Raw genomic sequence first — 25,978 nt, forward strand, 5'->3', positions numbered from 1 at the left:
TTTACTTTACAGAGTCATCATATGATTTTATTTACTTACAATTTCTTAAAAACAGATCCATTGAGAAAAGCAGGGTACAGCATCAGTACAACAACTATATCCCCTTTTATTTTAAAGTATTTTAAAATGTTTTAATGCACCAAACCGAAAAGCAAAACATCATTCAAACCAAACAAATTATTAAAGTACCATCCTTAAGTGCTGTTTTGTCTCTTCGCTTATCATTCTCTCAACAGCAATAAAGCAGTAATCATATTACCAAATTTGAATGCTAACACATTTCCAGGATAATGTGAACAGGAAACAAATAGAATCTTGAAACACCATCTCAAATACTCTTCAGAAAACTGTTAGGAGGGCAAAAAGTCCATAAAGTAAGGCACAAGGGTAGGCAATGAGAAGCTGTTGTCCTTCCATGCCCAAGGCTGAACTGAAGATTTTGGAAGCTGAGAGACTACACCAGCCAACAACGACCAGTGCCAACACAGTTCCAAAGATGCCCCTACAGCAAAGACAAAGAGATGATTACCTTATAGCAAGAGAAAAAGAGATTATTGAATCAGAGCTGTCTCTGAAATGCCCTTGGTACAATATTTATAACTACTTTCTCCATTTGCAAAATGAAAGTGAGGAACTGAATGAAGTCAACGGCCTTGGCCAGCTTGAAAATTTGTGAGTCAAATTCCCGTAAGGGGTAAACATTTTATACTTCAGTAAAACTTGAACTAATAGGAGTACAAAAATTCACCTGCAGATCCCTCAACTGTCAACATCCAAATTCCAACTCCTGAAAATCTTTTATAAAAACTATGCTTAGGGTTTTGTTTTGTTTTGTTTTTTTATAGTTACAGATTCATTTTCCTACACTGTCTTCCCAAATTGATATACAATATGAGCAGAAAGATAACTGGACTTGCATTCCAGTAGGGGGCCTCATCCTCACTGCTCCCACGTCTGCTTTTCAGGTTTCTGTCTGAGATAGCAAAGCCTGACACAGTTTAAGTAGGGAACACAAATATGTGTGTGGCCTCCCACCTCATTGCTGAAGATTCCTTTTGTAGGTGTATTGTGGATTTTTTAGAATATTCGAATGGATTTGTTCAAATTGATATCTTCAAAAATAACTGTGGAGGCAATTGGCTCTTTAAGAAGAAATGGGCAAATAAGGTAGTTAAGTCTAGCCACCATCAGGATAAAAGAGATGGTGTGGGAGTAAAGACTGAATTTCTTTCCTTATGTGCAAAACAGAATGTGTTATTTAGAAAAACAAGCTACAGGAGCTACAAAAGATCACGAGATATCTAGTCCCCAGCTTTAGATCAATGAAGTGACAAAAGGAAAATTACATAGTGAAATGGGCATTAGGTTAAGACCTCCTAATTCCTATTGGCACATTGCTCATTTCACCATCAAACTACACTGTCTCACTCAATCCTAGTATAATCAGAAGTTGAGAATTATGTTTATTATTTGTGAGAATAACAAAAATATTTACTTTTAATAACTGAACCAAAGAAAAACAAATAAAAAACTTACAATATAGCTTATGATGCTTTGGATTATAAATAAACTAAAAATATTTAAAATGCACTCTAACCAATATGATATGCATTGGTTTAATTAACATCTATTAGGAATAATTTATAGGTCGACCTAATATACAGGTTTTTACAAACAAAAACGTAAAATTATGTATGATTTATTTGAAAGATATAGTAATATAATCAGAAAGGAAATTTCAGTGTAATAGTCTTAGGGGTTGGATAATTTGCTCTTCTTTAATATGATTTAAAAGATTTCTAAATCATCCTTTATCATTTCAGAATGACTATCTAATGAAAAAAGGTCCAGACTTCTGATGATTCTCAAAATCTCATTTTAGTTTTTATTTTCTTCCTTTTAATAATCTGGAGTCATTTGAGATGCTCCAAGCCTTAACTTTGCTGGAAACAATGTTTTAAAATTAAAATTTTTAGATGGTAAATCATTATAGCATTCTTCAGCAAAAGCATTTAACAAAATAGAAGTTGTAGAACTAAACTCCGTATTAATATGTCAAATGTCTGTACCAAACAACATAGTAAATGGAAAAGCTTGCTAAAGAACCCACCTGGGATTCTTGCTCTCCCTCTCCCTCTGCCCCTCCCACTCGAGCTAAATAAATAAATAAATAAATGGCCATATTAAAACAAAGAAACATTTCCAACTAAGTCATTCTCAATAATGTTATGGATAAACTATATGAGATATCTAAACAAAATTTTTAAAGTCTCTCCTAAAATGTCTGTCTTTGGCATTGGTAAATTCTTTACATAATATGCTATGCGATGTGGTGTTAATAATCTAAAATGTGAATCATCCAAAAAATGTAAATTGTGCCTCCTTTGGATGTGGAAGAATGAGCGCTGATGGCAAATGTTTATTGGGTTTAAAGCACATAGGGGACAAAGGACTAAGTAACTACTTGCTCTCCCCAAACTGTGGTAGGAATGTGCATATGCCCTGGGAAACTGCTCAACAGAAACATATCTACCGGATCCTCGTTAATAGTTTTGAATTGCAAATCCTAACTGCCCAGGAAGCAAAGAAGAAAAAAATTTCTATTGGCTGAGCATATATGCTATAAAGTTCTTCGGCATTAATATCCTCATCAGGGTTCCTGGGAATTCTTCACTGCAAGGAGCCCAGCTGAGAAAGAACAGTTGCTTGCCGCCTAGAAGGCAGAGTGCCTGGGAACTGAAGCAATTTTTCAGGGTTCACCAGGCACTTCCTCTTCCAAAATCAAACAAGTGAATTTTCTGTAGCTGTTCTACTATGCCGGACAATAGTTCGTATTGAAGACTGCAACAACTTCCAAAGTGCCACTTTCACAGATAACTTGGTTTAATTTATTGTTCGAACCATCCAAATAGGAACAGTACCTGAGCCAAAACTGACCTACTTTCCTGAATCTGTGTGTAGCTTTTAATAGCGAAAGTTTCCCCAATTCCATTCCCAAAAAGATCAGAAAGAGGTTAACTGTTACCCTGGTGTGGCAAGCTTGAGAGAGGACTGTGCATGTGTGGTCCATTAGCGCACGCAGACACTTACTGCAGTGAAAGGAAGATGGCGCAGCTGGACAGCATGACCATGGGGAGCAGGCAGTAACCCAGCACACTTGCCACGCAGCCGTAAGACACCCCTGAAGAGCTCATCAAGTTTAGTAAGGCGTGAATCCCTAGGCAACCTATGGCACTCATGCCATACACATAACCAAACTGAACTTTTCCTGCCTGAAACAATGGGAAGAACACAGGTGAACACACAACAAACATCAAGAGGAAATTGGAATGTCAACAGAACAGAGAGCATTTTAGACTCTATCAATCAGCTCAACACTGTTTCATGTCTTTCCGGTACAGTTACCAGGAAACTGGGAGTTCTGGAAAAAACATGGGCTATCTTATGAATTCAGGTCCTGAAAACAAACATTTCTGATTATATTTGGGGTGGCACATGCATGCCACAGAAAAGATGAAAAATTTCTAGGTTTTTTTTTTTAATCATAGATCACCTATTTGAAGTACAAGACATAAGTAAGAATATATTTTCTCCCCCTATTTGTTAAATAATTAAATGAATTAATGAATTAATGAAAAAAATTCCAATTTTGTCTTGAAGATTTTAGAAGGCAAATTAGTTATGTTAGCAAATATCTATAGGATTTACTGTTAGGTCCTATTGTAAACATTTCACATGTATTAAATTATTTAATCCATACAACATACTTATGAGATAGGTACCATTATTATACTCATTTTACCCATGAGGAAAGTAAGGTGCAGAGAATATGTAACTTGCCCAAAATAAAATAATGTTACGTGGTGGAACTTGGCTTTGAACCTAGCCAGTCTGGCTCTAAAATAAGATTCTGGACATCTATAGGAGCTCTCACAAGTCTTAAAATAATGGGACTTACTTAACCATATTTAACCTACCATATCCCAAGCTTATTTGACCACAGAATCCTTTGTTTTCCTAATTCCTGTTACCAGTTTAACTGAACATACCTTATGAAAAGCTGGTTTATATAAACCAACTGGTAATGAATCATAAAAGAAGTACTGTTAAAGTGAAATCAGTAGTGTTCAGGATACAACACTGATTTTCTTAGGACTCATAAAAATAGCCATCTCCCACAGGCACAAGGGATTGGGAGCTGAAATAGTCCCCATTAAACTCACCCAGAGAAAGTCACAAACTACTATTGATTAAACAGGGGATATTTTAATGTTTGCTACCTGAGGATGCCAAAGCTCCAGTACAGAATGCATTTCATTTTTCTATTTACATTAAGCTGATTAGAAATTCTAGATAAATATTGAATAGGCTGACTCTGTTTTTCATGGGAACCATGCGAAACAATGAAGGATCTGATAAATTCAGAGAGTGAGCTTTTTAGCTGTCATGTTTTCTTCTCTATGTCTGTTATCTGTACAGTCTTTATGTCTTACAGAGTAAAGAGATATTTACTTTGCAATTAATTAGTGGAGAATATTATGATCATTTTAATGTTAGTTCTTCTTCCTCTTCACAGCTGGGGAGATTGGTCACTACCAAGTCCTTTCACAAAATGTCCCTGGGGTACGCTTGCAGAATTCCCTCCTGCATTATCCATAATGAGTTCTTATTGAGTAACTTTTGTATTCTCATGGCTATCTTGTGAAATAATACTAATAATGCTAATGGACATACGTAAGAATGCCCTCATTTATTGCTCTATTGGGTGAGTTTGCTCTACTTGGAAAATAGTGACCATTTCAAATCACTTTCGAGTATTAGAGAAACATTCTACTTAACATTTTAGTTGGATGGAATAATTCTGAGGCAGGAAGAGGTGAATGGCAATGGCAATGGTGAACGATGAAGGGCAACTTCCCCACAACCAAAGGACACAAAGCTAGACCTTCCGGACTCCAAGTAGTTTTATAAATGGGGGGAGGGTATACAGAGGGTGGACAAAACTAATTTGTTAGTAAAACTGTCCCTTTCGGTATCAGTTAGTGACTTCTCTCTTCATCTCCTTTCTTGTTAGTTTATCCATTATAAGTTGTAATTTCATTTGAAAGGGGCCACTGTCATTTTTAATTTGTTTCAAATTCTTAAAAGGGCTTGTAACTGAAATGGAAAGCAAATGTTCCATTTCTTTTTAACCTCAAAACTTTTCAGGTCCTCCTTATACCACCCTTGTTACTATATCTGGATTTGAAATACTCATTATTCCTCTGATTATGCTTTTACATTGGTCATGCATGCTCCTTTTTCAGATCACAGTCTGAGATGTACCAAAAAAATTAAATGAAGCCATACTTTTAAACCACTTATCTTCCTTGTTTTGGGGGTGAAAATAATTTTGAGAGCAAGAACAAGACTAAGTTTATGGTTTTGAAGCTGTGTTTTCTGGTTTGCCTCCTTCAACATGAAGAAAGTCCGCTAAAAGATACTGTGTCGTGCCTTATGTCAACATAAATCATTAAAACCATAAGTATGTGACTATGAGTCTTATGTCTCTGGAGAAAATGAACAATTTGAATATTGTTTTGGATTTAGTTTTGCTTTCTCTAGTACAATACATAAAACAGCCCATAAACTTTTCTTTTACGTTTTAATTCTAGATATCCAGGGCTTGGTTAGTTTAGCTTCCAAAGGACTCTGAGTGAAATCTGCCTTCATTAGTATATAGTTGGGTAATTTTTTGTTGTTTTTGGTCCTCATTGCTCTACATGTATCAGCATCAATTCTGAAATAACCACATCTAATGGTAAAATTAAACTGACAATGTCTGCTTAAAATGTTTCAAAAAATATGCACTTTCCCAAATTTTAGAACTGAAAGGAACCTTAAAAAAAAACTTACATAAATGCTTTTCTCTTCAAAATGAAGAAACGAAGAAATAGGAAACAAAAATTTCAAGATCATACCTAGAGGCAAAGTTAGGGGTACATCCAATTTTCTCACTTCCAGTTGAGTTCTTTGCCTATATTGCTTTGTACTTAAAACAAAAAAGAGGATATTTAAATAATTCTGACTAACATTATACACCCCAAAAATATCTTAATGGGATTAATGCTTTCCATTAAGGGATGGTAATGGTAATATTTCCTACAAGAAAACAAACAGCTCTTATTTTAGAAATCACTTGAAAAAAAATATGGGTTAATACATTAAATTGATTGTTTCTGACTATTTGATTAATTGACATGGTCTTAACTTAGTGTAGTTAAGATTATCAAATTACTGTGACAAAGACAGAAGGGAGGTTAGAGACTGAATTACAATTGTAGTTGAAATAGTGTTTGATTTACAGAGTATTTGCATTTGCTGTAGTTCAAAGGAAGAAATAAGATGCTATCACCAGATACTATTGTATTGGATAAATATGATGTGATTATTAATCATATCACTGTGCAGAAGCTAGATTGCTATCAGTATTTTGATTGGTATAAAGCGAATTAATAAATGAAAAGTAAAAATTTATTTAGTTGCAAATACATTTTACATCTACTTTTGAAAACTGTAGCTACATTGGAGGAAAAACACATGGAAAGTGGAGAGCCAAGAGACAGAGAAGTGGACTGAATACTTATTTTAAGGGCTTTTCCTAGAATTTTTAATTTCCTGTATTCTTTCTCCTGTCAAGATCATCTCTTTTATGCCTTAATGAAACTGTACTTTTCAGACTGTACGGACCATCTTTTTCATCCTCTTTTTTTAACACATGACCATTATCCCCTTGGTTTAAAATCATAGACCTTTTCTCTTTTTCTTCCTTTTTCTTTACATGAAACACTTTTCTAAAGTATGAGCTAAAATGTCTTCTAAACTTAACTTGGGTGGAAATGTGTTTTTCTTTACTTCTTTGGGGACTCAATCTCATTACTCCAGATTTAAAGAATTAAAGAGGCCCATTCACAAGACAAATGGCAAAGTCAGAAGAAAAAAATGCCTTTATAAGAAGCAGAAAACTCAAATACTAGAGAAATATGTAGGTTGACTAAATAAATCATTGGTTATCATTGCAAATTAATGTAGTCATAATAACCTAACCAGAAACAAGGAGACTCATCTCAGACTCCTACCTCACAGAGTATTTGACATATTCCATAGATCACCCCAGCAAAGCCCATGATGACCAAAGAGAAGTGCTCTCTCTGGTGTCACAACAGAAATGTCAGAGAAAACAAGAAATAAAATCTGGGCCTGTATTTCCCAAATTCCTGTGCTCCTTCAACTTTTTCAGATAGACAATCTTTTCTAAATAACAAGAAAGACACAAGGGATCGCCTGCTTTGTTGAAAACTTGCTTGGTGATTTGATTTTTGAAATTCTGTTTACATTTGTATTTTATCTGTTATAATACTTGAGGGCTATTTCTCTTTGTCACTATGGTTCGATTAACTATGTCTCTCTCACCCCCAAAAAAAAAAAAAGTAGTTATAAATCAAACAGTTTACACTTTATAAAGTAACACATTTTCTTCTGTATTAACAAGCACTTCTTAAAAAATGACACTTGAAAGGACACACATTAAAATCTGGGGCTTACTGCTGACTTACCAGAAGCAAGGCGGCTCCAAGAGTGATACAAAATAGGATGGGCCCCGTGAGGTCCGTTTCGTTCATAATGCTGCCATCTGCTGGCTTCAGTGGGTTTAACACGGTCAAGGTTTTTTGCCATATGTGATCAAAACTGATTCCAAGTTCTGCAAAAAGGAAAAAAAAGGGGAACAATATAAATATAAAAAATAAACATAAATAATATTTACTTAAATTTAACATATCTGGTTAATTTACTTAGCACTTTAATCTGATTGTTACACCTTAAAAATCTAAAGTTTTATGTAATATATAGTAATTAAAAAACAAAAACAACAAAGATTTGTTGTTCCCAAACAAGGAACTAAAGAAATATTTTAGAGAAATAATTACATCAAAGAAAAATGTTCCTGCCTTATGCACCAAATATAAGCTTAAAATCTAGTTGAAAATTGGGAAATAGACGTTCTACAGTAAAAAAGGAAAATAATAAAATAAATAAAATAAAATAATAAAATAGTAACTAACAGACCAAAAGTCCCATCCTATTGCTTATTCAGATATTTCCTTTCCCCCATTTTCCCTTGATAATGCTGTTAGGAGTTAGTTAGACAGTTAGGTAGTCGGGTCCAGGGTCCCCAAAAAGAAAATATGGAGTCAAGACAGCTAAAATAAAACAGCCCTAACATCCTGTTTTGCAGTTTAGACAGGACTACACTAGCATTCTGCTTTGTAACCTTTGCAGAAATGACTTCTGCAAAATGTCCTAAAATAAGACAATTAACCACAGAGCATCTGTCACTATCACAGGCAAGGGGCAGTTAAGATAAAAGCCCCCAGTTGTCTGCAAAAAAGACCATCAGCATGTTGACATTAACCTAATAGGTAGACAGATAGGTGACCAAAGCCCTGAATGGTAAGACTCAGTAACCCTGATTGCTTAAGATAGTTCCGCAAAAGAGCTCATAAAACCACCTAAACTTAGAAACTCAAAGGGCAACCCTCTTGGGCCCCCTCCCTCTCCAGAAGTTTTATGCTATCGCTCAATAAACTTTGTTTTGCTGCCCACCACTCTTCATCTGGTCTACCTCTTCATTCTGCAAAGTGGTGTGACCAAGAACTGTGGGCACTGAAGGCAGAAAATCCTGCAACAACACTTTTGAAATCTTATCATACTTATATCAAACATGGTATAATTGTTCAATTAGCAGTATCATCTAAACTAAAGATATTTAGCCCAGATCCGGGATTTTATTTCCACCCTGCCTGATGAGAAAAGCAGTTCTATGCTAACTGGCTGAAACTCCACAGAGGAGAAAAGAGGTTGGCTCTTTCTTGCACCTGTATTTTAATAAGGTCAGTGCTGGTGTGGTTGAGTCTGTGTCCTTAAAGATTAAATTCTTGAGACAAGTTAACCTTTCCCTTTTCTGAATGGGGTGGTAGAAAAAAAATATTCAGAATCAGTGGGGCTCAGTGCCCATGAGTCCAAATTCTTTTAGATTATTTAATTTTTTCCACAGTACCTTGTTTTTAAGTAGTTCTGACTGCCACCTCACAGACCCTTCTGCTATATCCTGCCCCTCTTACATTTTTATTAAAAAAAAAAAAAAATTTTTTTTAAATCCAGCCATCTGACATCCACTGAATACAGAAATATTAACACTGTATCAGTTTTTTCTTGCCAGTTCTGTAAAGATAAATGTTAGGGTGTATCTTGAATGGAAAAAAAAAAAGAACATTCAAAAAGGAGAAGTACAGAAGGGGGAATGAAGCATGAGAGACTATGGACTATGAGAAACAAACTGAGGGCCTCAGAGGGGAGGGGGGTGGGGGAATGGGATAGGCTGGTGATGGGTAGTAAGGAGGGCACGTATTGCATGGTGCACTGGGTGTTATACGCAACTAATGAATCATCGAGCCTTACATCGGAAACCGGGGATATACTGTATGGTGACTAACATAATATAATAAAAAATCATTAAAAAAAAATAAAGCACATACAGCTGAATTTACTATTAAAAAAAAAACAAAAACAAAAAGGAGAAGTACATGACTTCACTATTTAGGAACCGATAATCAAGCTGGCTACCTCCTTCTATCATTTTAAATTTGAATAAGAGTAAGGCAGAGACTAGAGATAAACTACCGTAAAGAACAATGCATTTCAACTAAAAATAATTGAATAGGTTTTTTGTTTGGTTGTTGTTGTTGTTTTACCGAATTCAGTAAACAACAGTTTATTTTTCAGTTATTCAGTGTTCACTGAATTCTGTAAGCTCTACAAGATTTGTATGCATTGTCTTACAGACATGTAATGAGGCTAGAACTGTTATTTTATTCCTATTTTGTGTACCAGATGCCTGAGGTTTTGAGATATTAAGAATTTGCCCAAAGTCACAGAACTAGTAACAGAAAATCTAGGTTTCAGCCCTGGAGAATCTGATTCAAGAACCCACGTTTCCTCCCCAAGACAAGCAATCCAATTACAAACTGGGCAGAGGACCTCAAGAGACATTTTCCCAAAAAGGACATGCAAATGGCCAACAGGTACCTGAAAAGGTGTTCAACATCACTAACCCTCAGGGAAGTGCAAATCCAAACTACGATGAGATATCACCTCACACCCTTTAGAATACTATTATCAAAAAGACGAGAAATAACAAGTATTGGTTAGGATGCAGAGAAAGGGGAACACCTGTGCACTTTTGGTGGGAATGTAAATTCATGCAGCCACTGTGGAAAGCAGTATGGAGGTTCCCCAAAAATTAGGAAAAAAAATTGGGCTGTGGAGTTCCAACTGCCCCACTGTGGTCTCTCCCCAGGCCAGGCTGGCAACAGGTCCTCTTACAGCTGGAGGACATGGGCTCCCGGAGGTGGTGGCTTTAGCACGGAGCCCCGCGGGTCAATCCCCAGGGCAGCAATGCGTGGCACCCAGAGGCTATAACCTGAGAACTGAACTTGGCCAGTTTAAAAAAGGAAAAAAGAAAAAGAAAAATAGAACTACTATATGTTCCCAGAAATCCCACTTCTAAATATATACCCAAAGGCATTGGAAACAGGATATCGAAGAGATAATATGAGCTCCCATGTTCAATGCAGCATTTTTTACAATAGCCAAGACATGGAAACAAACTAAATGTCTGTCAGTGGATGAACAGATACAGAAGATGCAGTATATACATACAATGGAATATTCACTCATGAGAAGGAAGGAAATCCTGCCATTTGCAACAACATGGATGGACTTTGAGGGCATTATGTTAATTAAAATAAATAAAGACATACTGTGAAGTATCATGTGGAATCTAAAATCAAGGAGAAAAAAAGTCAGGCTCCTAGAAACAGTAGAAAAGTGGTTTACTGAGGGTGGGAGAAACAGGAAGAGGTCGGTATAATGGCACACACACACACACACACACACACACACACCACAAAATAAAACAACAACAAAGAAACGAAAACCTTGCTTTTAATCATATAGATATGGATGTTAATGTGTATCTAATCTCATAATGATTGTATTTTTTTTTTAATTGAGCCCAATCGCCCACGTGAAGGATTTTTTCCCTACATCATTTGTACGCGGCATTCAACTTCCCTTCCCAGCGTTTAGTAACTGTCTTTGGTCAGATACAGAGTATAGTTCAGCTGTGTTTACAGTAGCACATAGCACCCGACATTGCCTATCTGACATTCTATACACAGAATACCAGATGGACTTTAATGCCTGCCATGACATAGAGGGGTCTTACTCTAACAGGGACCTAGACATTTTCAAAAGGTTAGCCAGACATTGGTCTGCGGTAGTGTAGTGTATGTAGTTCACTCGTTTCATATCCAGGCGGGCAATTGCTATCCCTAGCTTGAAAAGAAAGAATCTGACTGGCTGATAGTGAGTAAATCACGTACATTTCAACTTCCATGCTGCATCCTTTTTATTATCACAGTGTAGTTATGTATTTCTTAATGAACATACACTTTGGAGAAGATGAGCAGTTCACCGAGCTTAAAATGAAGTTAGAATGCCTAATGTGATTTTTAAAAAGCAGAAGATTTTAAAAATTGAGAAATATTGTAGTTTAAATTAATTTCACCTAAGCCTTATGTTGTTTTCAAGCTTTATTTTCAATTAAGACATTTATGCTAGCAATATGTTTTCAGCATTTGCCACAACAAAGTGGCCTTTAATTCAAAATACGTTTTTCCCTCAAAAAGCATAATAATTATTCCTGAAGAAACTCAGATGAAAAATGCCTTGTGAGACATTATTACTGATTTCAAACATTTACTTGATGGCATAATTAACTTCTGCACATGTTTCAACATAAAGTCATGAAACGGTGAGTGAACATAAGACCTACTAAATATTGTCATACCAAAAAAGATTTTATGTGTTTTCTACCAAAATACATCTCCATAATATTTTGTTTTCAAATTTATTACCAGGTATGCAAATGAGATTATAAGTACTTATTAATTGTTGATATCCTAATATAATATCTTATTATACACGGTAAAAGATGAAACTGCTGTGAAATTTGAATGTACAATTTATTGTTTTGCTGTCATCTAGTGGTAGTAAAGTATATGATATATACGCTATAAAAATGAATTAATATCTTTGTTTTCTATGCAAATTGTGGCACTGGCCTTTTAAATATAAACATCAGGCTGTGCTACAAATATAAGTACTGAATATCACAGTAATTTTTCTGGTTTGACAGACTTGAATTGACTATTATTCTTCAAGATACATTTGTTAACATGTTGATTGTACATAATCAAATAGCAAAAGTTATCATTCTTATATAAAAACACCAAGGAAGTCTTTTAGACAACAAAGTATTTAAGGAATAAACAAGCACATTATCAAATAACATATTTTTATGCAAAGGATGTTAATTATTATAGCTTCATAATATAATACCCTGTTTGGCATATGCTCAATAAAAACTAGCAAATGACATTTATCACCTTATCCTAGAGACCCTGCCTGTGGCTTTTTCATAACTTTGAAACAGATGAGGCTCGAGGCTTTCACAAAGTCACCCAGCCTGAAGAACGTATTGAATTAGCATCTAGAAATTTCATAGATTCAAAATGCAAAATTATATTAGGTGCAATTTCTTGTATCTCTAATACACTAGCAATTTGGTGGGGACAATCACAAAGAGAATATAAAATCTAAGAATTTTCTCTAAACTATATAAAGTCAGAGGGGAAATCTAATATATTTCTTATTTGAATTTAGTAAGATATTAGGGAGGATGCATTTGAGTTTAGATTATCACAAGAGAGACATTCAGACAAGCAGAAAAGAAAAGATTATTTTCAATAAATGTTACAGGAAAAATTTGTTACTCATTAAAGAAAAATATGTTAAATCCTACCTCACATACTAACCTAAAATAATTTTTTATGAGTCAAAAATTTAAGTGCAAAACAAAAAGATAATTTAAAAATTTAAGAATATACAGGAGGATATAAACAGTACCAAGAGCTGGAGAAATATATTCTAAACAAACGAGCAAACAGAAAGAAAATTTACCAAGAAAAAAATTGTAGAGTTGAAAACATAAATATTAAAATTTCTATATGCTTTAATATCCTATTAACAAATTAGATAGCAAACACCATCTAGGAAAAAAAAATGTTTGCTATTCCAGGCAATCATTAAATATCTTTACCATAGGGGCGCCTGGGTGGTGCAGTCGTTAAGTGTCTGACTTCAGCTCAGGGCATGATCCCAGCATTCTGGGATCAAGCCCCACATCAGGTTTCTCCACTAGGAGCCTGCTTCTTCCTCTCCCACTCCCCCTGCTTGTGTTCCCTCTCTCTCTGGCTGTCTCTCTTTGTCAAATAAATAAATAAAATCTTTAAAAAAAATAAAAATAAATAAATAAATATCTTTACCATATAAACATCTCTAAAAATAAACAAGGAAAGGAAAAATCTTAAGATTCCAATAAGAAATCTGACAAAGAATATAAAAAACAAGAAGAATAGTCAATAGACATGAAAAAATGTGTAACTTTTCTAGTAAAAGAGCTACAAAGTATTGCTTTTTACCCATCCAATTAACGAAGACATCTCATATTCTACTTTGATGGTGTAGGGGAGTCATCCTTTTCTAGATCAGTTTGACAATATAAATACCTTTTGACCCGGTAACCCCAGTGTTATGGATCTGTCCTAAGGACAGACTTTGCAGAGACGAAAGTTATTTGCCATGATGTTCATCAAAGCATCACTTATTACAAGGAGCAGCCTTTAAGGTGAGTTTAAATTACGGTACTTTCATAGGATAAAATATTGTGAAGCCATTCTATATCATATATCAAATAATATTTAATGTCTTTAAAGAATGCACGCATAGAAATACTTTTGATATAAGGTAACTTTAAAAACTATAAAACTTTGTAGCCATTGTATGATTCAACTTCCATTCTTAAGTATTTATAAATATATATTTTTAAAATGTAGTATTTCATTTTTAAATGTCTATACTTAAAATATATACATACTTACATAAAGTATTTACATGTACTTATTTCATACATACACAGTCATAAAAGCTGGAAGAAAATACATCAAGTCATTAATGGAAGTCATGTCATAGAGACAAAATTTTAGGTGTTTCTGTATTTGCCAAATTTCTGTATTGAATACAGGTAACTTTTATAACAACTGATAGTTCTTTGTTAAAGTAGAGATGGTGGAATCAAGGTTGTTTGATGAGGATAGCTTGTAATTTTCAGGTGTTGATTATTATTTCAGAGGCAAACTGGAATGAATTGGTTAAACATAACTGATCCCAAAATCTAACTGGTTTCTAAAGAGCCAACAAACCTATGATATAATTTTCTGTGCTTTTCTGAGTGGTTTAAATCTTTCACCTTTTTTTAATCTCGAAGACAAAGAAAAGAATGTTTTAATGCCAAGCGATTCGTTCTGTTCATATGAGGCAAACACTGATCTTTTGATGTAAAATATTGGGAATTTTAAACTATCCCTTTTCACTTGACCACATACAAAGGAGTGAGGGCATAATAGTTAACCTATTCATATTTCTCCTTGGCTCTTAAATTTAAATCTAGTTGAGTTTTTGTTTTCTAGCACCTATGCTTCTAGCATCAGTGTTGATTTTCTGTAAGAGCAAAAGCAGCAGATGTAGGGTGGCTGAATTAAAAAAGGAAAAAAACAAAGTCAATGGATGGAACATGCCTGAAATCCCTGAAGGACCTTCAACTGCAAGGGTCCCCGGTTTCCTTGCCACCAGCAGTGCTATTTACTGGAATCATGTATTCCTCCCCACTGAGCCAGCCCCAGCTGAGATAAGGGGGCTCCTCTGAGCCAGAGAAGAAAAAAAACTGGCTTGTCTCCATGACAATAAAGAAATATTGAGAAACTACCCTCTTGGCTCCCAGGCACCATAGCAGAAGGTACAATTTGCTATTATGAAGTCGCTTCATTAACTGGGGTGGGAAGGGTCTCTACTTTGATACAACCACTCTGCTAAAAGATGTGTTCACTCTTGTCTAGACCCCGTCAGGGAGTCCACACTTTAACAAACTGAAGAAACATTTCATAACTGCCGTTAATAGCACAGCAACGGCAACACATCTACATCCATGTTTCCCCACACAAGCATGAGACAACTTCCAAGGGTTTATACACTTTGGTTTGGCAGACCTGTTTATACATGGAACGATCACACTAAACACTGTACACGGCATGCTGCAGCGCACATTAAGTTCTGATTATTGCTATTATTCTAGCTGTACACACATGAATAGCACTTCCTTCACTTATCTTCTAGCAAAGGAGGCTCTTCATCAAAACTGTCAATGTAAGAAGATTGTGAATAATAATCCGGGTTGGATGCTGGCTGAAAACACTGTCCCTCGTAACCTGATGACACGAGCATCTCTGCTGGGACAAAGGCAGGCTGAGGCTGCCCGCTGGCTTGTTGTCTAGAGAAAGGAAAATACTGATTTTTAGACATCGCAGAATGGGATATCATGACAAAATCACGGAAGGAAACTACAATTCTCCTTCGATGAATTCTCCTAGTCTTTATGAGTATTTACCCATGAAAGAAATAACTTGCTTAAAATTCACCTTTAATTTAAAAAAATGAAGTAACTGGTCATGAGAAGGTTCTAGAAGAACAGTCCTTACCAACTAACACTTATTGATTATGTACAATGTGCTGGATACTTTCCCTCACATTTTCTCATATAATGACTATTCTGTAAGGTAAAAACTGTAGTTTCAATCTCATTCTACAGTTAAACAGAGTTTCATGGAGACTGAAGGACTTGTCACAAAAGAAAACTTCAGGTGTTGGGACTCCTAAGTGAAGCTGCTGGAGCGCTGTTAAGACTATACAATGTTGGGGTGCCTGGGTGGCACAGCGGTTAAGTGTCTGCCTTTGGCTCAGGGCGTGATCCTGGTGTTATGGGATCGAGCCCCACATCAGGCTCCTCCGCTATGAGCCTGCTTCTTCCTCTCCCACTCCCCCTGCTTGTGTTCCCTCTCTCACTGGCTGTCTCTATCTCTGTCGAATAAATAAATAAAAAATCTTAAAAAAAAAAAACTATACAATGTTGCTTTTTTACTGATTTTCAGGGCAATCACCAAACATGACATTCCATATAAATCTGTGGAAGCAAATAAGTAAAAATCATAATTTTTTTAAAAAGATTTTATTTGACAGAGAGAGAGAGCACAAGCAGGGGGAGTGACAGGCAGGGGGGAGGGAGAAGCAGGCTCCTCACTGAGCAGAGAGCCCTATGTGGGGCTGGATCCCAGGACCCTGGGACTATGAGCTGAGCTGAAGGCAGATGCCTAACTGAGCCACCCAGGCACCCCAAAAATCACAATTTCAATAATAGACTCAATTCATAGAAAAAAACAAATACATATACTGACCTTCTACCTTTGGCCATTCCCAATTACTGCCAATTGAATTATCTTTGAGTACCTAAAAGGATTCTACGGCTGGCCTAATCTACTTCTTTTGAAATATGCAATTTAGTTTGTTGAGACATGATATTTTGATACTTTCTTGACCATGTTTTTATTTTTTATTTAACCATTTGTGTGAGAAAGTTGGAAAACAACACTTATTACATAATTTCTTAGAGCTAGAGAAAAGAAGGAAGGAAAAAAAGAAGTATATGAGGTTACTTGATCATTTTAAATTGTTTTTACGTGAAGGAAGGGGGAGCTACATAAGGAGTTGTCCTTATTAACATGTTTAAGTTTCTTTCATCAGAGCCCCTTAGGCTAAGCTAAAAATACAGCTCAGGATTCTGAACTTTGCAGCAGCTCCCTGTGATCTCTTTGTGTTAAAATATTTACAAAATGGTTTTTCATATTTTCCTTCCAACATTAATCTTAATATGAAGTCTAAGAATAACATTTTCAACTTCCCTTATACGATTAAGCCTGACAGAGAAAATAACCTCCTCTGTAAAATAAAGCTACCAAAATAGAGATCTATGCATGTAATCACTCGCTAACTCAACCGTAAGCTCGTTAAGAGCAAGGACCTGGTGTAATACTTCTTGAATCCCCCACGGCATATGCTGATTACTGTTATTGTTCCCTTAGCCATGAGGCATATTCCTAACACTTCTTTTCCCCTTTTTCTCAGCAAAATAGAACCACTATCAAAAGTACTGATAGAAATGAATTATAAATAAGAACCTGAGTGGCCTATTGGTTGATGAAAACCACCCTTGATCTGTATATATTTTTTTAATGTAAGCATTCCTAGAAGAATAAAAGGGGGGAGTAAAGTTGACTCAATGGGCCAGCATCTAACCAAGACTATTTCACTGACTGTCCTGGCCTCACCATAACTCAGGCCCAGGTGTGACTAACCAGGCTTGAGAAAAGGTAACTTTCACAATTACTCCCTGCAAAACAATTTCCACGTAGGAGGGAATTTAGCATAGGTGATTGACCCAGTCCCTGCAAAGAGAAAACCACATTAAAATTTAAAAAATGTGCCCATTACCAGCTAGACCCCATCCCTTTCTCTTTCTTTCCTCTCTCTCTGCTCCTTCATCCAGCAAAACTTCTTCATCAGGAACTTGGTCTCTGTCAACCTTATTACAATGGAAGCAGAATATTAAAATTCTCCCACCACTTATTTAAGAAAGTACAATTTCAAAATCTGTTCAACAAAGGAAACCTCAAAAGTTTTTACCTATAAAAATTTCCACGGTCATCTGCTATCAGTGTCTGAATTAAAATTCTCTCTTTTTATCTTATAACTTTATACATGTGGACTCTAACATTTTACACTACATCTCAATAAACAAAATCTAAGCAATACCAATATAGTCACATGATTAGTCCACAGTTCTACCCAACAAACTCTGTAAATAACCCAATTCTCAGGTTTTAGGTCTTTTTCCGAAAATTGCAATGAACAACCATAATTTTATTTAACCATGTATTTCTTTTTTTTATTTCTTTTATTTATTATAACTCCAGTATCGTTAACATACAGGGTTATATTAATTTCAGGTGTACCATCTAGTGACTCAACAATTCTATGCATTACTCAGTGCTCATCAAAGTGTCCTCTTAACCATATATTGTGGACACTTTACTAATTGCTTTGTTAACCCTATAGCCCTGAATTATTAACCTATTAAAGACAATTGAATGAGCTAGATTAGTGTACCCAATACTTAAGATGGTAAGGTTATATCATATCTATATTTCATTTAGTAATAGGAGTTTTGCAGAGTACATAAACAAAATATTCCTCTTCTCCTTGATTACACAGCATCTTAATTAGCTCTATGAGAAGATGCATATTGAAATTTTTATGATATCTAACTCAGCACATTATTCCAGATGAAACAAATGTCAACTGAATTAGACCAGAAGAAACCCTGGACTCTGGCTAGTAGAGTTTAAACATGAACTTTGTTAGTAGGCATCTTCTCTTCCTGTAAAAATTACTTAAAACAACTGTGAGATGACTGCAAAAGATTCCTTTAGGACAACTGGCAACATTCTTGGTCATACTACTCTTCTTTTGCTCCCTGACTCTGTGGGGGTTACACTTCTGCTTGTAAAAACAGTCCAGTGATAAAATTTATCCTAAACCAAGTACAGTGGTTAGCAAACATGCCTCTGGAGTTAGACTGCCTGTGTTCAAATCCCAGTTTTATAATCTTAGGCAAATTACCTCACATCTGTGCCTTGATTTTCTCATCTGAAAATGAGGATAATAATAGAACTCACAAAACTAGTGATTATAAAGGTGAGGAAGTTTGCAGAAAGGGCAAAATAGGTGACAGGGATTAAAAAGGACAAATTTCTAGTTATAAATAAGTCATGAGAACAAGTACAGCATAGGGAATACAGTCAATAACACTGTAAGAAAGCATGGTGACACCGTGATGAATACAGTCAATAACACTGTAAGAAAGCATGGTGACACCGTGATGAACACGGATTGATGTTTAGAGTTGCCTAATCACTACGTTGTACTCCTGAAACTAATATAACATTGTATGTCAACTATACCTCAAAAAAATATGAACCAATAAGAACCAAATAAAGAAAAGTATTAGTCAATATCACAGTTGAACAGGGCTGAAGTTTTTTCTACCAATATCCCCAAGCCATAAAAAAAGTCTGCTATATAATAATAATAATAGTAATAATAATAATAATAATAATAATAATGGACCTCATAAGGTTATTGTAAATTAAATTAGCTGAAATAAATAAAGCACTTAGAATAGCGTTGGGCATGCAAAAAATTATCAGTAAGCATGAGTTATGTACTGGTTTGCCCTTTTCTTCTTGAGACTTACACTAAAGTGTTCTAGACACCTTCCACAACCCTGGAAAAGCATCTTCTATATTTGTAAATATTGTCTCTTCCTCAAAGAAAACAACATAAATGGGAGGCCAGGAGTTTGTATGCCTTCTGTGCTGATCATCTTTTACTTTTTATCATTTTGGTTTCCTTGGAACACCCAAACTGACTGACAACATCCCACCACCGTTCTGTTTTCCTATTAGGAGAATCTCCACTACACCCATGCCAGGACTTCTGTCTCTAAGTGATAAAGCAATGGCCACACACCGGGTCTATATAAAAACCCTCTGTACATTCACCAATTCTTCAGTATTTCCCTTTTCACCACCCATACCTGGATTTATAAAGTTCCAACAAGTCTCCAGATGGATGATGTTGTGTTACGATAAGGCATAGTCTCCGGCTGGGGAAAAGTTTTTACCTGGCTCTGAGGCAACAGGACTTAACATTCATTGTTAAGACTCAGTAATAATTTTTATGATTACAGAAATATGCATTCTGTGTCCTATCACATAGTCACTAGCTACATATTTTATGAAGTTTTGTTCTTCCAAAACTGTCGGTTTGGATTTCCTTCATGATGGTCACCTGATGCTGCTTTCCTTTGTCAATCTGATCCAGGAAGCCAGTAGGTGATGACCTGACTCCCAGTGTCACATGGAGGGCTAGAGTGTAAATCAGGTGGTACCAACAGATAAGCACAAGTCATTGAAAGTCTACCTGCACATTTTAACTAATATTAAAGTATGGGTATATTTCATATAGCCAGATGAAATAGCATGCCTCCAGGAACCTGAGACTAGGAAGGGTTTCAGAATTTGCAACACCATCACCTGAAACAGCCTGAGCCAACAATAAGACCGATCGACAATCAAAATACCCTGTTGATTTAAAAAATGTAGTCTGTACTCCCAGAAACATTTTATCTATGTCAGTCTCCAGGTGAGCCAGTAAAATCAGGCATTTTAAATATTCCCAGTAAGAACAGAATGTACAGGATCAGTTGAATGGTGGTGTGTTTTATGGAATGGTGGCAGGGAGCTGACTTATACAACATTCCCAGATTCTGGCCGAGCCAGCGGGTGCACAGTGACTACGTGCCATTGGCAGTGCTGTTAACTGTGTTTGAGACACTGGAGGAAGAGCAGCTCAGGGAATTCAGAAAAGCTGGGGATTCAGTATCAGTCTGTTAAAGTCCTACAAAAACATTCAAAGGGGGTTTTCCAGTTGCTGTCACCTTTTCTGTAGAAAATATCTATTCCCTTAAATAATTTGAATAGATTTCCCATTTTAAAAAATAGAAAAACATAGTGAGAAAATAGAACCTAGACGATTGGCTATAAGTGATTGGAAATAGTGCCTGTCTGAATAGTTACTTAAAATGAGGAAACTCCTCCCTGTTTATTCTAAAATAAGAAAACTCATTTTTAAATATAAATATTTTTATGGTCTTAGTAAGCACAGTCAACCAGCTTTCAGATCCATATGCCCCTGAGCAAGCTTTTTAAACAAGCTCCAATAGGGTCACCTGGGTGGCTCAGTCGGTTGAGCTGGACACTTGATTTCAGCTCAGGTCATGATCTCAGGGTCATGGGATTGAGCCCAGGGTCAGGCTCCATGCTCAGCATGGAGACTGCTTGAGGATTTTCTCCCTCTCTCTCTGCATCTCCCCCTTCCCCCTGCTCCTGCAGGCGTATGTGAGCATGTGTGCATATGCGTGCTCGCTCACTCTCAAATAAATAAGTAAATAAACAAATAAAATCTCTAAAACAAGCTCCTGTATATGAGGGTGGGGTGGGCAGAGACAGAGAGAAGGAGACTAATGATTATAATTATCCCCTGGATTCCTGTGTCTTTTGCCAGGATGGTTAGCATCTTTTTCTGATTTGGGGTGTATTTTAATTGAACTATTCACTGTATGAATAAAAGATCGAATCTCTGGAGTTTGATGTACACTAGTGAGTCACTGACTCGACTCCATATTTTATGTACCTCATAAAACTACCACAGCTAATATGCCCTTTCTAATTCCTGAGACTTGCAGTGTGGATTGGAATGCTTTGTGGAATTTAAATGCTACTGTATCCAAATCACAACTTGTATTTGAATGCTAAGCAAGTGAAGCAGGCTAGGCCATCAGCTCAATACCATATAATCTTGAGTTTTCCCCATTTGGTTATGTTAATTTCCATCTCTTTGTCATCTTGATTTCTGGGCAATGTTGATATGTGTAATCAAACGGAGAAAGAAAATTGGTGGTGGTTTGGCGGTGAGGGGCAGGGGGAGAAAGCTGTGGTCCATGAGTCCCTGCACAAAAAGAAAGCTTTGTTTCTCTCTTATTAGACTTTTTTAGTTTAGTTTAGTCTGAAAATGTAGATCATAGATGCTACCCAGGTTTTTATTCTATTGGATAGTTCTCATTGGGGATTATGTATTTTGAGTTACCATCCTGTAAGACTTGAATGTTCAAGCTACTGCCTCTGCCTGATTAACTTTCCTGGCACCGAACACTTTTTCTTGACCTTCCAAAGTATAAATCATAAATGAAATAAAATCAAGTTTTTTCCTGTAGTTCGATTCTGCAAGTCTCTACAGCGTTATCCTTTTATCCTATTTTTTCTATAAATATTTTTTAAAAATATCTTAATTTGCCTAATGATAATAGCCCTAGAGAGCAAGGGAGGAAAGGAGCAGTATAGATCGTTTTTCATTTTAGGAAATTTTTATGGTACTTGACTGAAGCTGGACACCATAGACTAGGTTCATGAATGAGATAAAACTCCAGATATTTAACTTTTATAGTTTTTAAAAACATTCTATACCAATACCTTCCCCTATCACCTTAGAGTAGTGGCCCAGCAGGAGTAGCTAGAAAACAGCACCTGTCTGCCTGTGTCTTCAGGAGTGATGAGCCAGTGGAAAGAATTTCCAAATTGTCCTGTGCATAGTTGAAAGAGAAGAGTTCCAATTGCCTTTTGTATTTATTCTGTCTTTTCTTCCTTTATCTGGAGATTTCGGGGTACTTATCTGTGTTAAGAAAATTGAACTTCAAGAATTAATAAATTTGAAATATTTGTTATGTGGTTATTTGGCTTAAACTTGTTGGAATAAAACAGTGACCACATATCCCATCATTACCTAAGATGAATCAGTTATATTCCTATTGTACCAACATTATTATTATTATTAGCATACATTTTGCTTTTACAAATGTCTTGATTTTACAGTAAATTATATGTGCATGCTAGTATTGGGTCTAATCACACAACCTGGAACTAAAATCCAAACCCCGTTTCTTATTAGCTCTGTGTTGAAAAATTCCTTGATTTCTCTGGGTCCCTGCTTTCTCATAAGTGGAAAAAATACTAGCCCTCATCTCAGGATTGTCTGAGGATCCGATGAGTTAACTTACGTAAAGTTCACAACAGTACCTAACATGTAAGTGTTCAGTGAACAGTTGTCTTGAAAGTTGAAAGGTCTGACCCTTCTCACCCACAAAAAAAAAAAAAAAAAAAAATCAAAGCAGCAACCGTATAAACAAATACAATAAGTTTAAGTGACTTTAGACTCCAAAGTGTCCATTGCTTTGACAAGTTATAGTTCTAGGAAAAAATACTATTTATAAAATGGTTTTACTTTAAAACATACTTTCTAACACATTAGCACCACTGCTTTTCATGACAATTCTATGAAGTAGGTATCATTAATGTCCTTATTTCTCAGTGTAAGACAGTCAGGGAAGTTAAGTCTTTCCCAATATCACATAGGCTGGAGCCAAAATTTGAACCAATTCTTCTTACCCTAAATGCCCTATTTGCACTAGTAAAGGGTAAATTACTAAATTCTTAGTCATTTTTATTTTCAACTCAAGTTGAATTGTCAACTCAAAATAACTAACATATTCTGAAATATGTTTATTTCAATTTCATTTAACAGTTTTCACACTGTATTATAATTGCATATTTAATTGCCACTGTCAGACATAAATTCTTAAGTTTTATGAGGGAAAAGATTATAGACTTCTTTTTTAATCTTTGGGTTTGTAGCACCCTTCTTAATTCCTAAGACACAAGCAGACACTTGATAAATGCTTACTAATCAAATAAAATCTATTTCTTGAGCAGTGTCCCAAAAAATATCATGTAAAATGAAAATGTTTTCTGTTCGGTCCAGGGCCTGTATTCAGGCTCCCTGTTATATGGTATTTTGAAAATAGGAGACAAGCCACCCTCCTATAAATGGGCCTGAGCTGAACTGAATTAATTTCTCTGACCTTTCCTGGCATTTCTTCTTGGGTATTTTACCAAGATATGCTGGGGAGAGCTTTTGCATTCCCCAAGGAAGCCCTCCCAATGTGGAAACCCTTGCTAAAATATTATGCCTTCTTAAAATAAAAGTGTATTTTTTCAATGTAAAGTACTTACTTTCTAGATCCATAAACATGTCCATAGGCATTAGAATCTTCAGAACTCTGCTCCTGATTATCAATAGTATAATTAGATTGGTAAAAATCAGAGTCAAATTGTCCCAAGTTTGACATCCTGAAAAATAAGAATGTTTTTTAATGAGAACTTTACAAGTCAATAAAACTTCTTTTGAGATATTTACAAGGATTAATTGATGATGTGATCATGGATGGATTTCTATTAGAGAACAAGGTATTCTTTGGATGAGTTAAATTAAGTATTAAGAAAGGGTATGGAAATGTATTTAGAAAGTCATTTATAGGGGCGCCTGGGTAGCGCAGTCGTTAAAGCGTCTGCCTTCGGCTCAGGGCGTGATCCTGGCGTTTCGGGATCGAGTCCCACATCGGGCTCCTCCGCTGGGAGCCTGCTTCTTCTTCTCCCACTCCCCTGCTGTGTTCCCTCTCTCGCTGGCTGTCTCTGTCAAATAAATAAATAAAATCTTAAAAAAAAAAAAAAAAAAGTCATTTATAAAATGTGGATCTTCAATGAACTTTTCTGAAGTTTTCAGTCATGAGGTCTGTGCTGTTGACTAAATTGACTTTAACTGATGTGTAAGAACTAACATTTCTCACCAAATTCCTTATTCCCAGAATTTTAAGAGAAAAAGTTTTAAAATTGGTATACATCTAGAAGGTTTTCCCTTAAACAATGTTAGTTCCTCACTTTAAATGCATGCACACATGTTGCAAAGCCAGAAAGCAAATGGCTGATGATAATTCTATTTGAGTTTAATTTTTCCTAGAGCTTTAAAATGTGCTAACAGCCTCCCCTGCTCCCCGCAAAAAAACAAAAACAAAAACAAAACAAAAAAACCCAAATCTTACAAAACAATTTCCTAGCTTTACTTTCCAATTCTTAAAATGTATTTGGAACATTTTCCTTTTTCTCATGCCTTTCCTGCTGCTCCTATCAGATCTTCTGTCTGAGTCAGAGGGAGAAAGGCTCAGTTCTGCTAAGGGGGGAGCCTTATCTTTCTATACACACTCTCTACATAGTTTGTACTCACTTAGGGAGCAAAGAAGCGTGTGTGGTCTTGATTTAGACCTAATGCCCAAAAATACCAGAGGGAGGAAGAGGGACTTGAGAGGAGAAAAAGGTGGGGAAGAAAGTAATAGTAAAGTGATAGTGGTTCTTTGGATGAAAAATACAGAATGGAGAATCTTTTCAAGTGGACAGATACGGTTATTCAACTAACATTTTAATCTTTATTTTTTTTGAAAAGCATTCTATTTCAAAGGAATGAGCTTAAAAATCACAAGGAGTAATCCACATAATATAATAATTTATGGAATACTAATAGTAAATTTCAAATGAAATTGCATAAACAGCCTTAGCTCTAAGAGCTTCATTAATCAGAAGTATTCAAGTAATTGTCAAATACACCAAATTTCTTCAGTTTGGTAGAAATACAGAAAGCTTTTCTAAAATTAGATGCAGCAATTCATATATCTGACTTAATAAATCAAGACTTTTTATGAAAGTAGCTATTAATTATGATGAGTTACGTAAACTAAAATCAAGACGAGGAGTATGTTAAGTCTTTTAACAATTTATAATTTAAAGAATTTAAAATTTAATAGCATAACTTTCTCAGTCCATGAAAACATGTTATTATAAAGCATAGAGAGTAATGCCACGGGAGAATACAGTAAGGTTTCATGACATGCAATACTTTATGTAACATGACTGCTGGTAAGAAAGTCCTTACATAACTCCGTTTCATGTTTTGTTTAAATGCCAAGTTTTTAGAAGGATTAGAGACATACCTTTGTATTTTTTATGTCAAAAGATCTTCCAAGCAATGTAGCTTTACTTGAGAAATTTGTAACAAATCAGTTGGTGAAATGATGACCTGCTGGCTCTCCATATAAGTTTCTAAATTTGTACTCTGACACTCTGAACAAATGCCACAGCCAAAAATAAATAAATAAATAAGCCTGCCAAAAGCCAGAGTATCCAGTAGCTAACAGGACTTGTCAAAGTTTACAAACACAGTGAATCGTATAGAGACATACAATTTGATAAAGTGAAATGGCAGGTTCAGTTTTCCTGTGTGCGTGTCCCATTAAACTCTAATTTAA

The 25,978-nt window shown here is 35.6% G+C and overlaps 1 protein-coding gene across 4 annotated transcripts; it reads right to left on the reverse strand.

Moving 5' to 3' along the window:
- Window positions 1-25,774, reverse strand: YIPF7 (Yip1 domain family member 7). 4 transcript variants are annotated; one of them, XM_057309792.1, is made up of 6 exons: window positions 25,664-25,774; window positions 23,856-23,972; window positions 15,386-15,547; window positions 7,596-7,740; window positions 3,091-3,272; window positions 1-502 (listed from the first exon to the last, which is right to left on the reverse strand). In XM_057309792.1, exons 2-6 carry the CDS (start codon window positions 23,969-23,971, stop codon window positions 340-342), a joined length of 768 nt encoding a protein of 255 aa, XP_057165775.1. In that variant the 5' UTR covers window position 23,972; window positions 25,664-25,774; the 3' UTR covers window positions 1-339. The 4 variants fall into 4 exon arrangements, 2 of the variants coding, with proteins under 2 accessions (XP_057165775.1, XP_057165776.1); XR_008958460.1 differs by lacking the exons at window positions 1-502; window positions 25,664-25,774 and adding an exon at window positions 5,961-6,031 and having other exon boundaries at window positions 3,182-3,272; XR_008958461.1 differs by lacking the exons at window positions 1-502; window positions 25,664-25,774 and adding an exon at window positions 5,961-6,031 and having other exon boundaries at window positions 3,182-3,272; window positions 7,596-7,741; window positions 15,363-15,547.
- Between the last annotated feature and the right edge of the window lie 204 nt (window positions 25,775-25,978).

Source organism: Ursus arctos, unplaced genomic scaffold (genome assembly GCF_023065955.2).
Source record: "Ursus arctos isolate Adak ecotype North America unplaced genomic scaffold, UrsArc2.0 scaffold_9, whole genome shotgun sequence".
NCBI classification, from domain to species: domain Eukaryota; kingdom Metazoa; phylum Chordata; class Mammalia; order Carnivora; family Ursidae; genus Ursus; species Ursus arctos.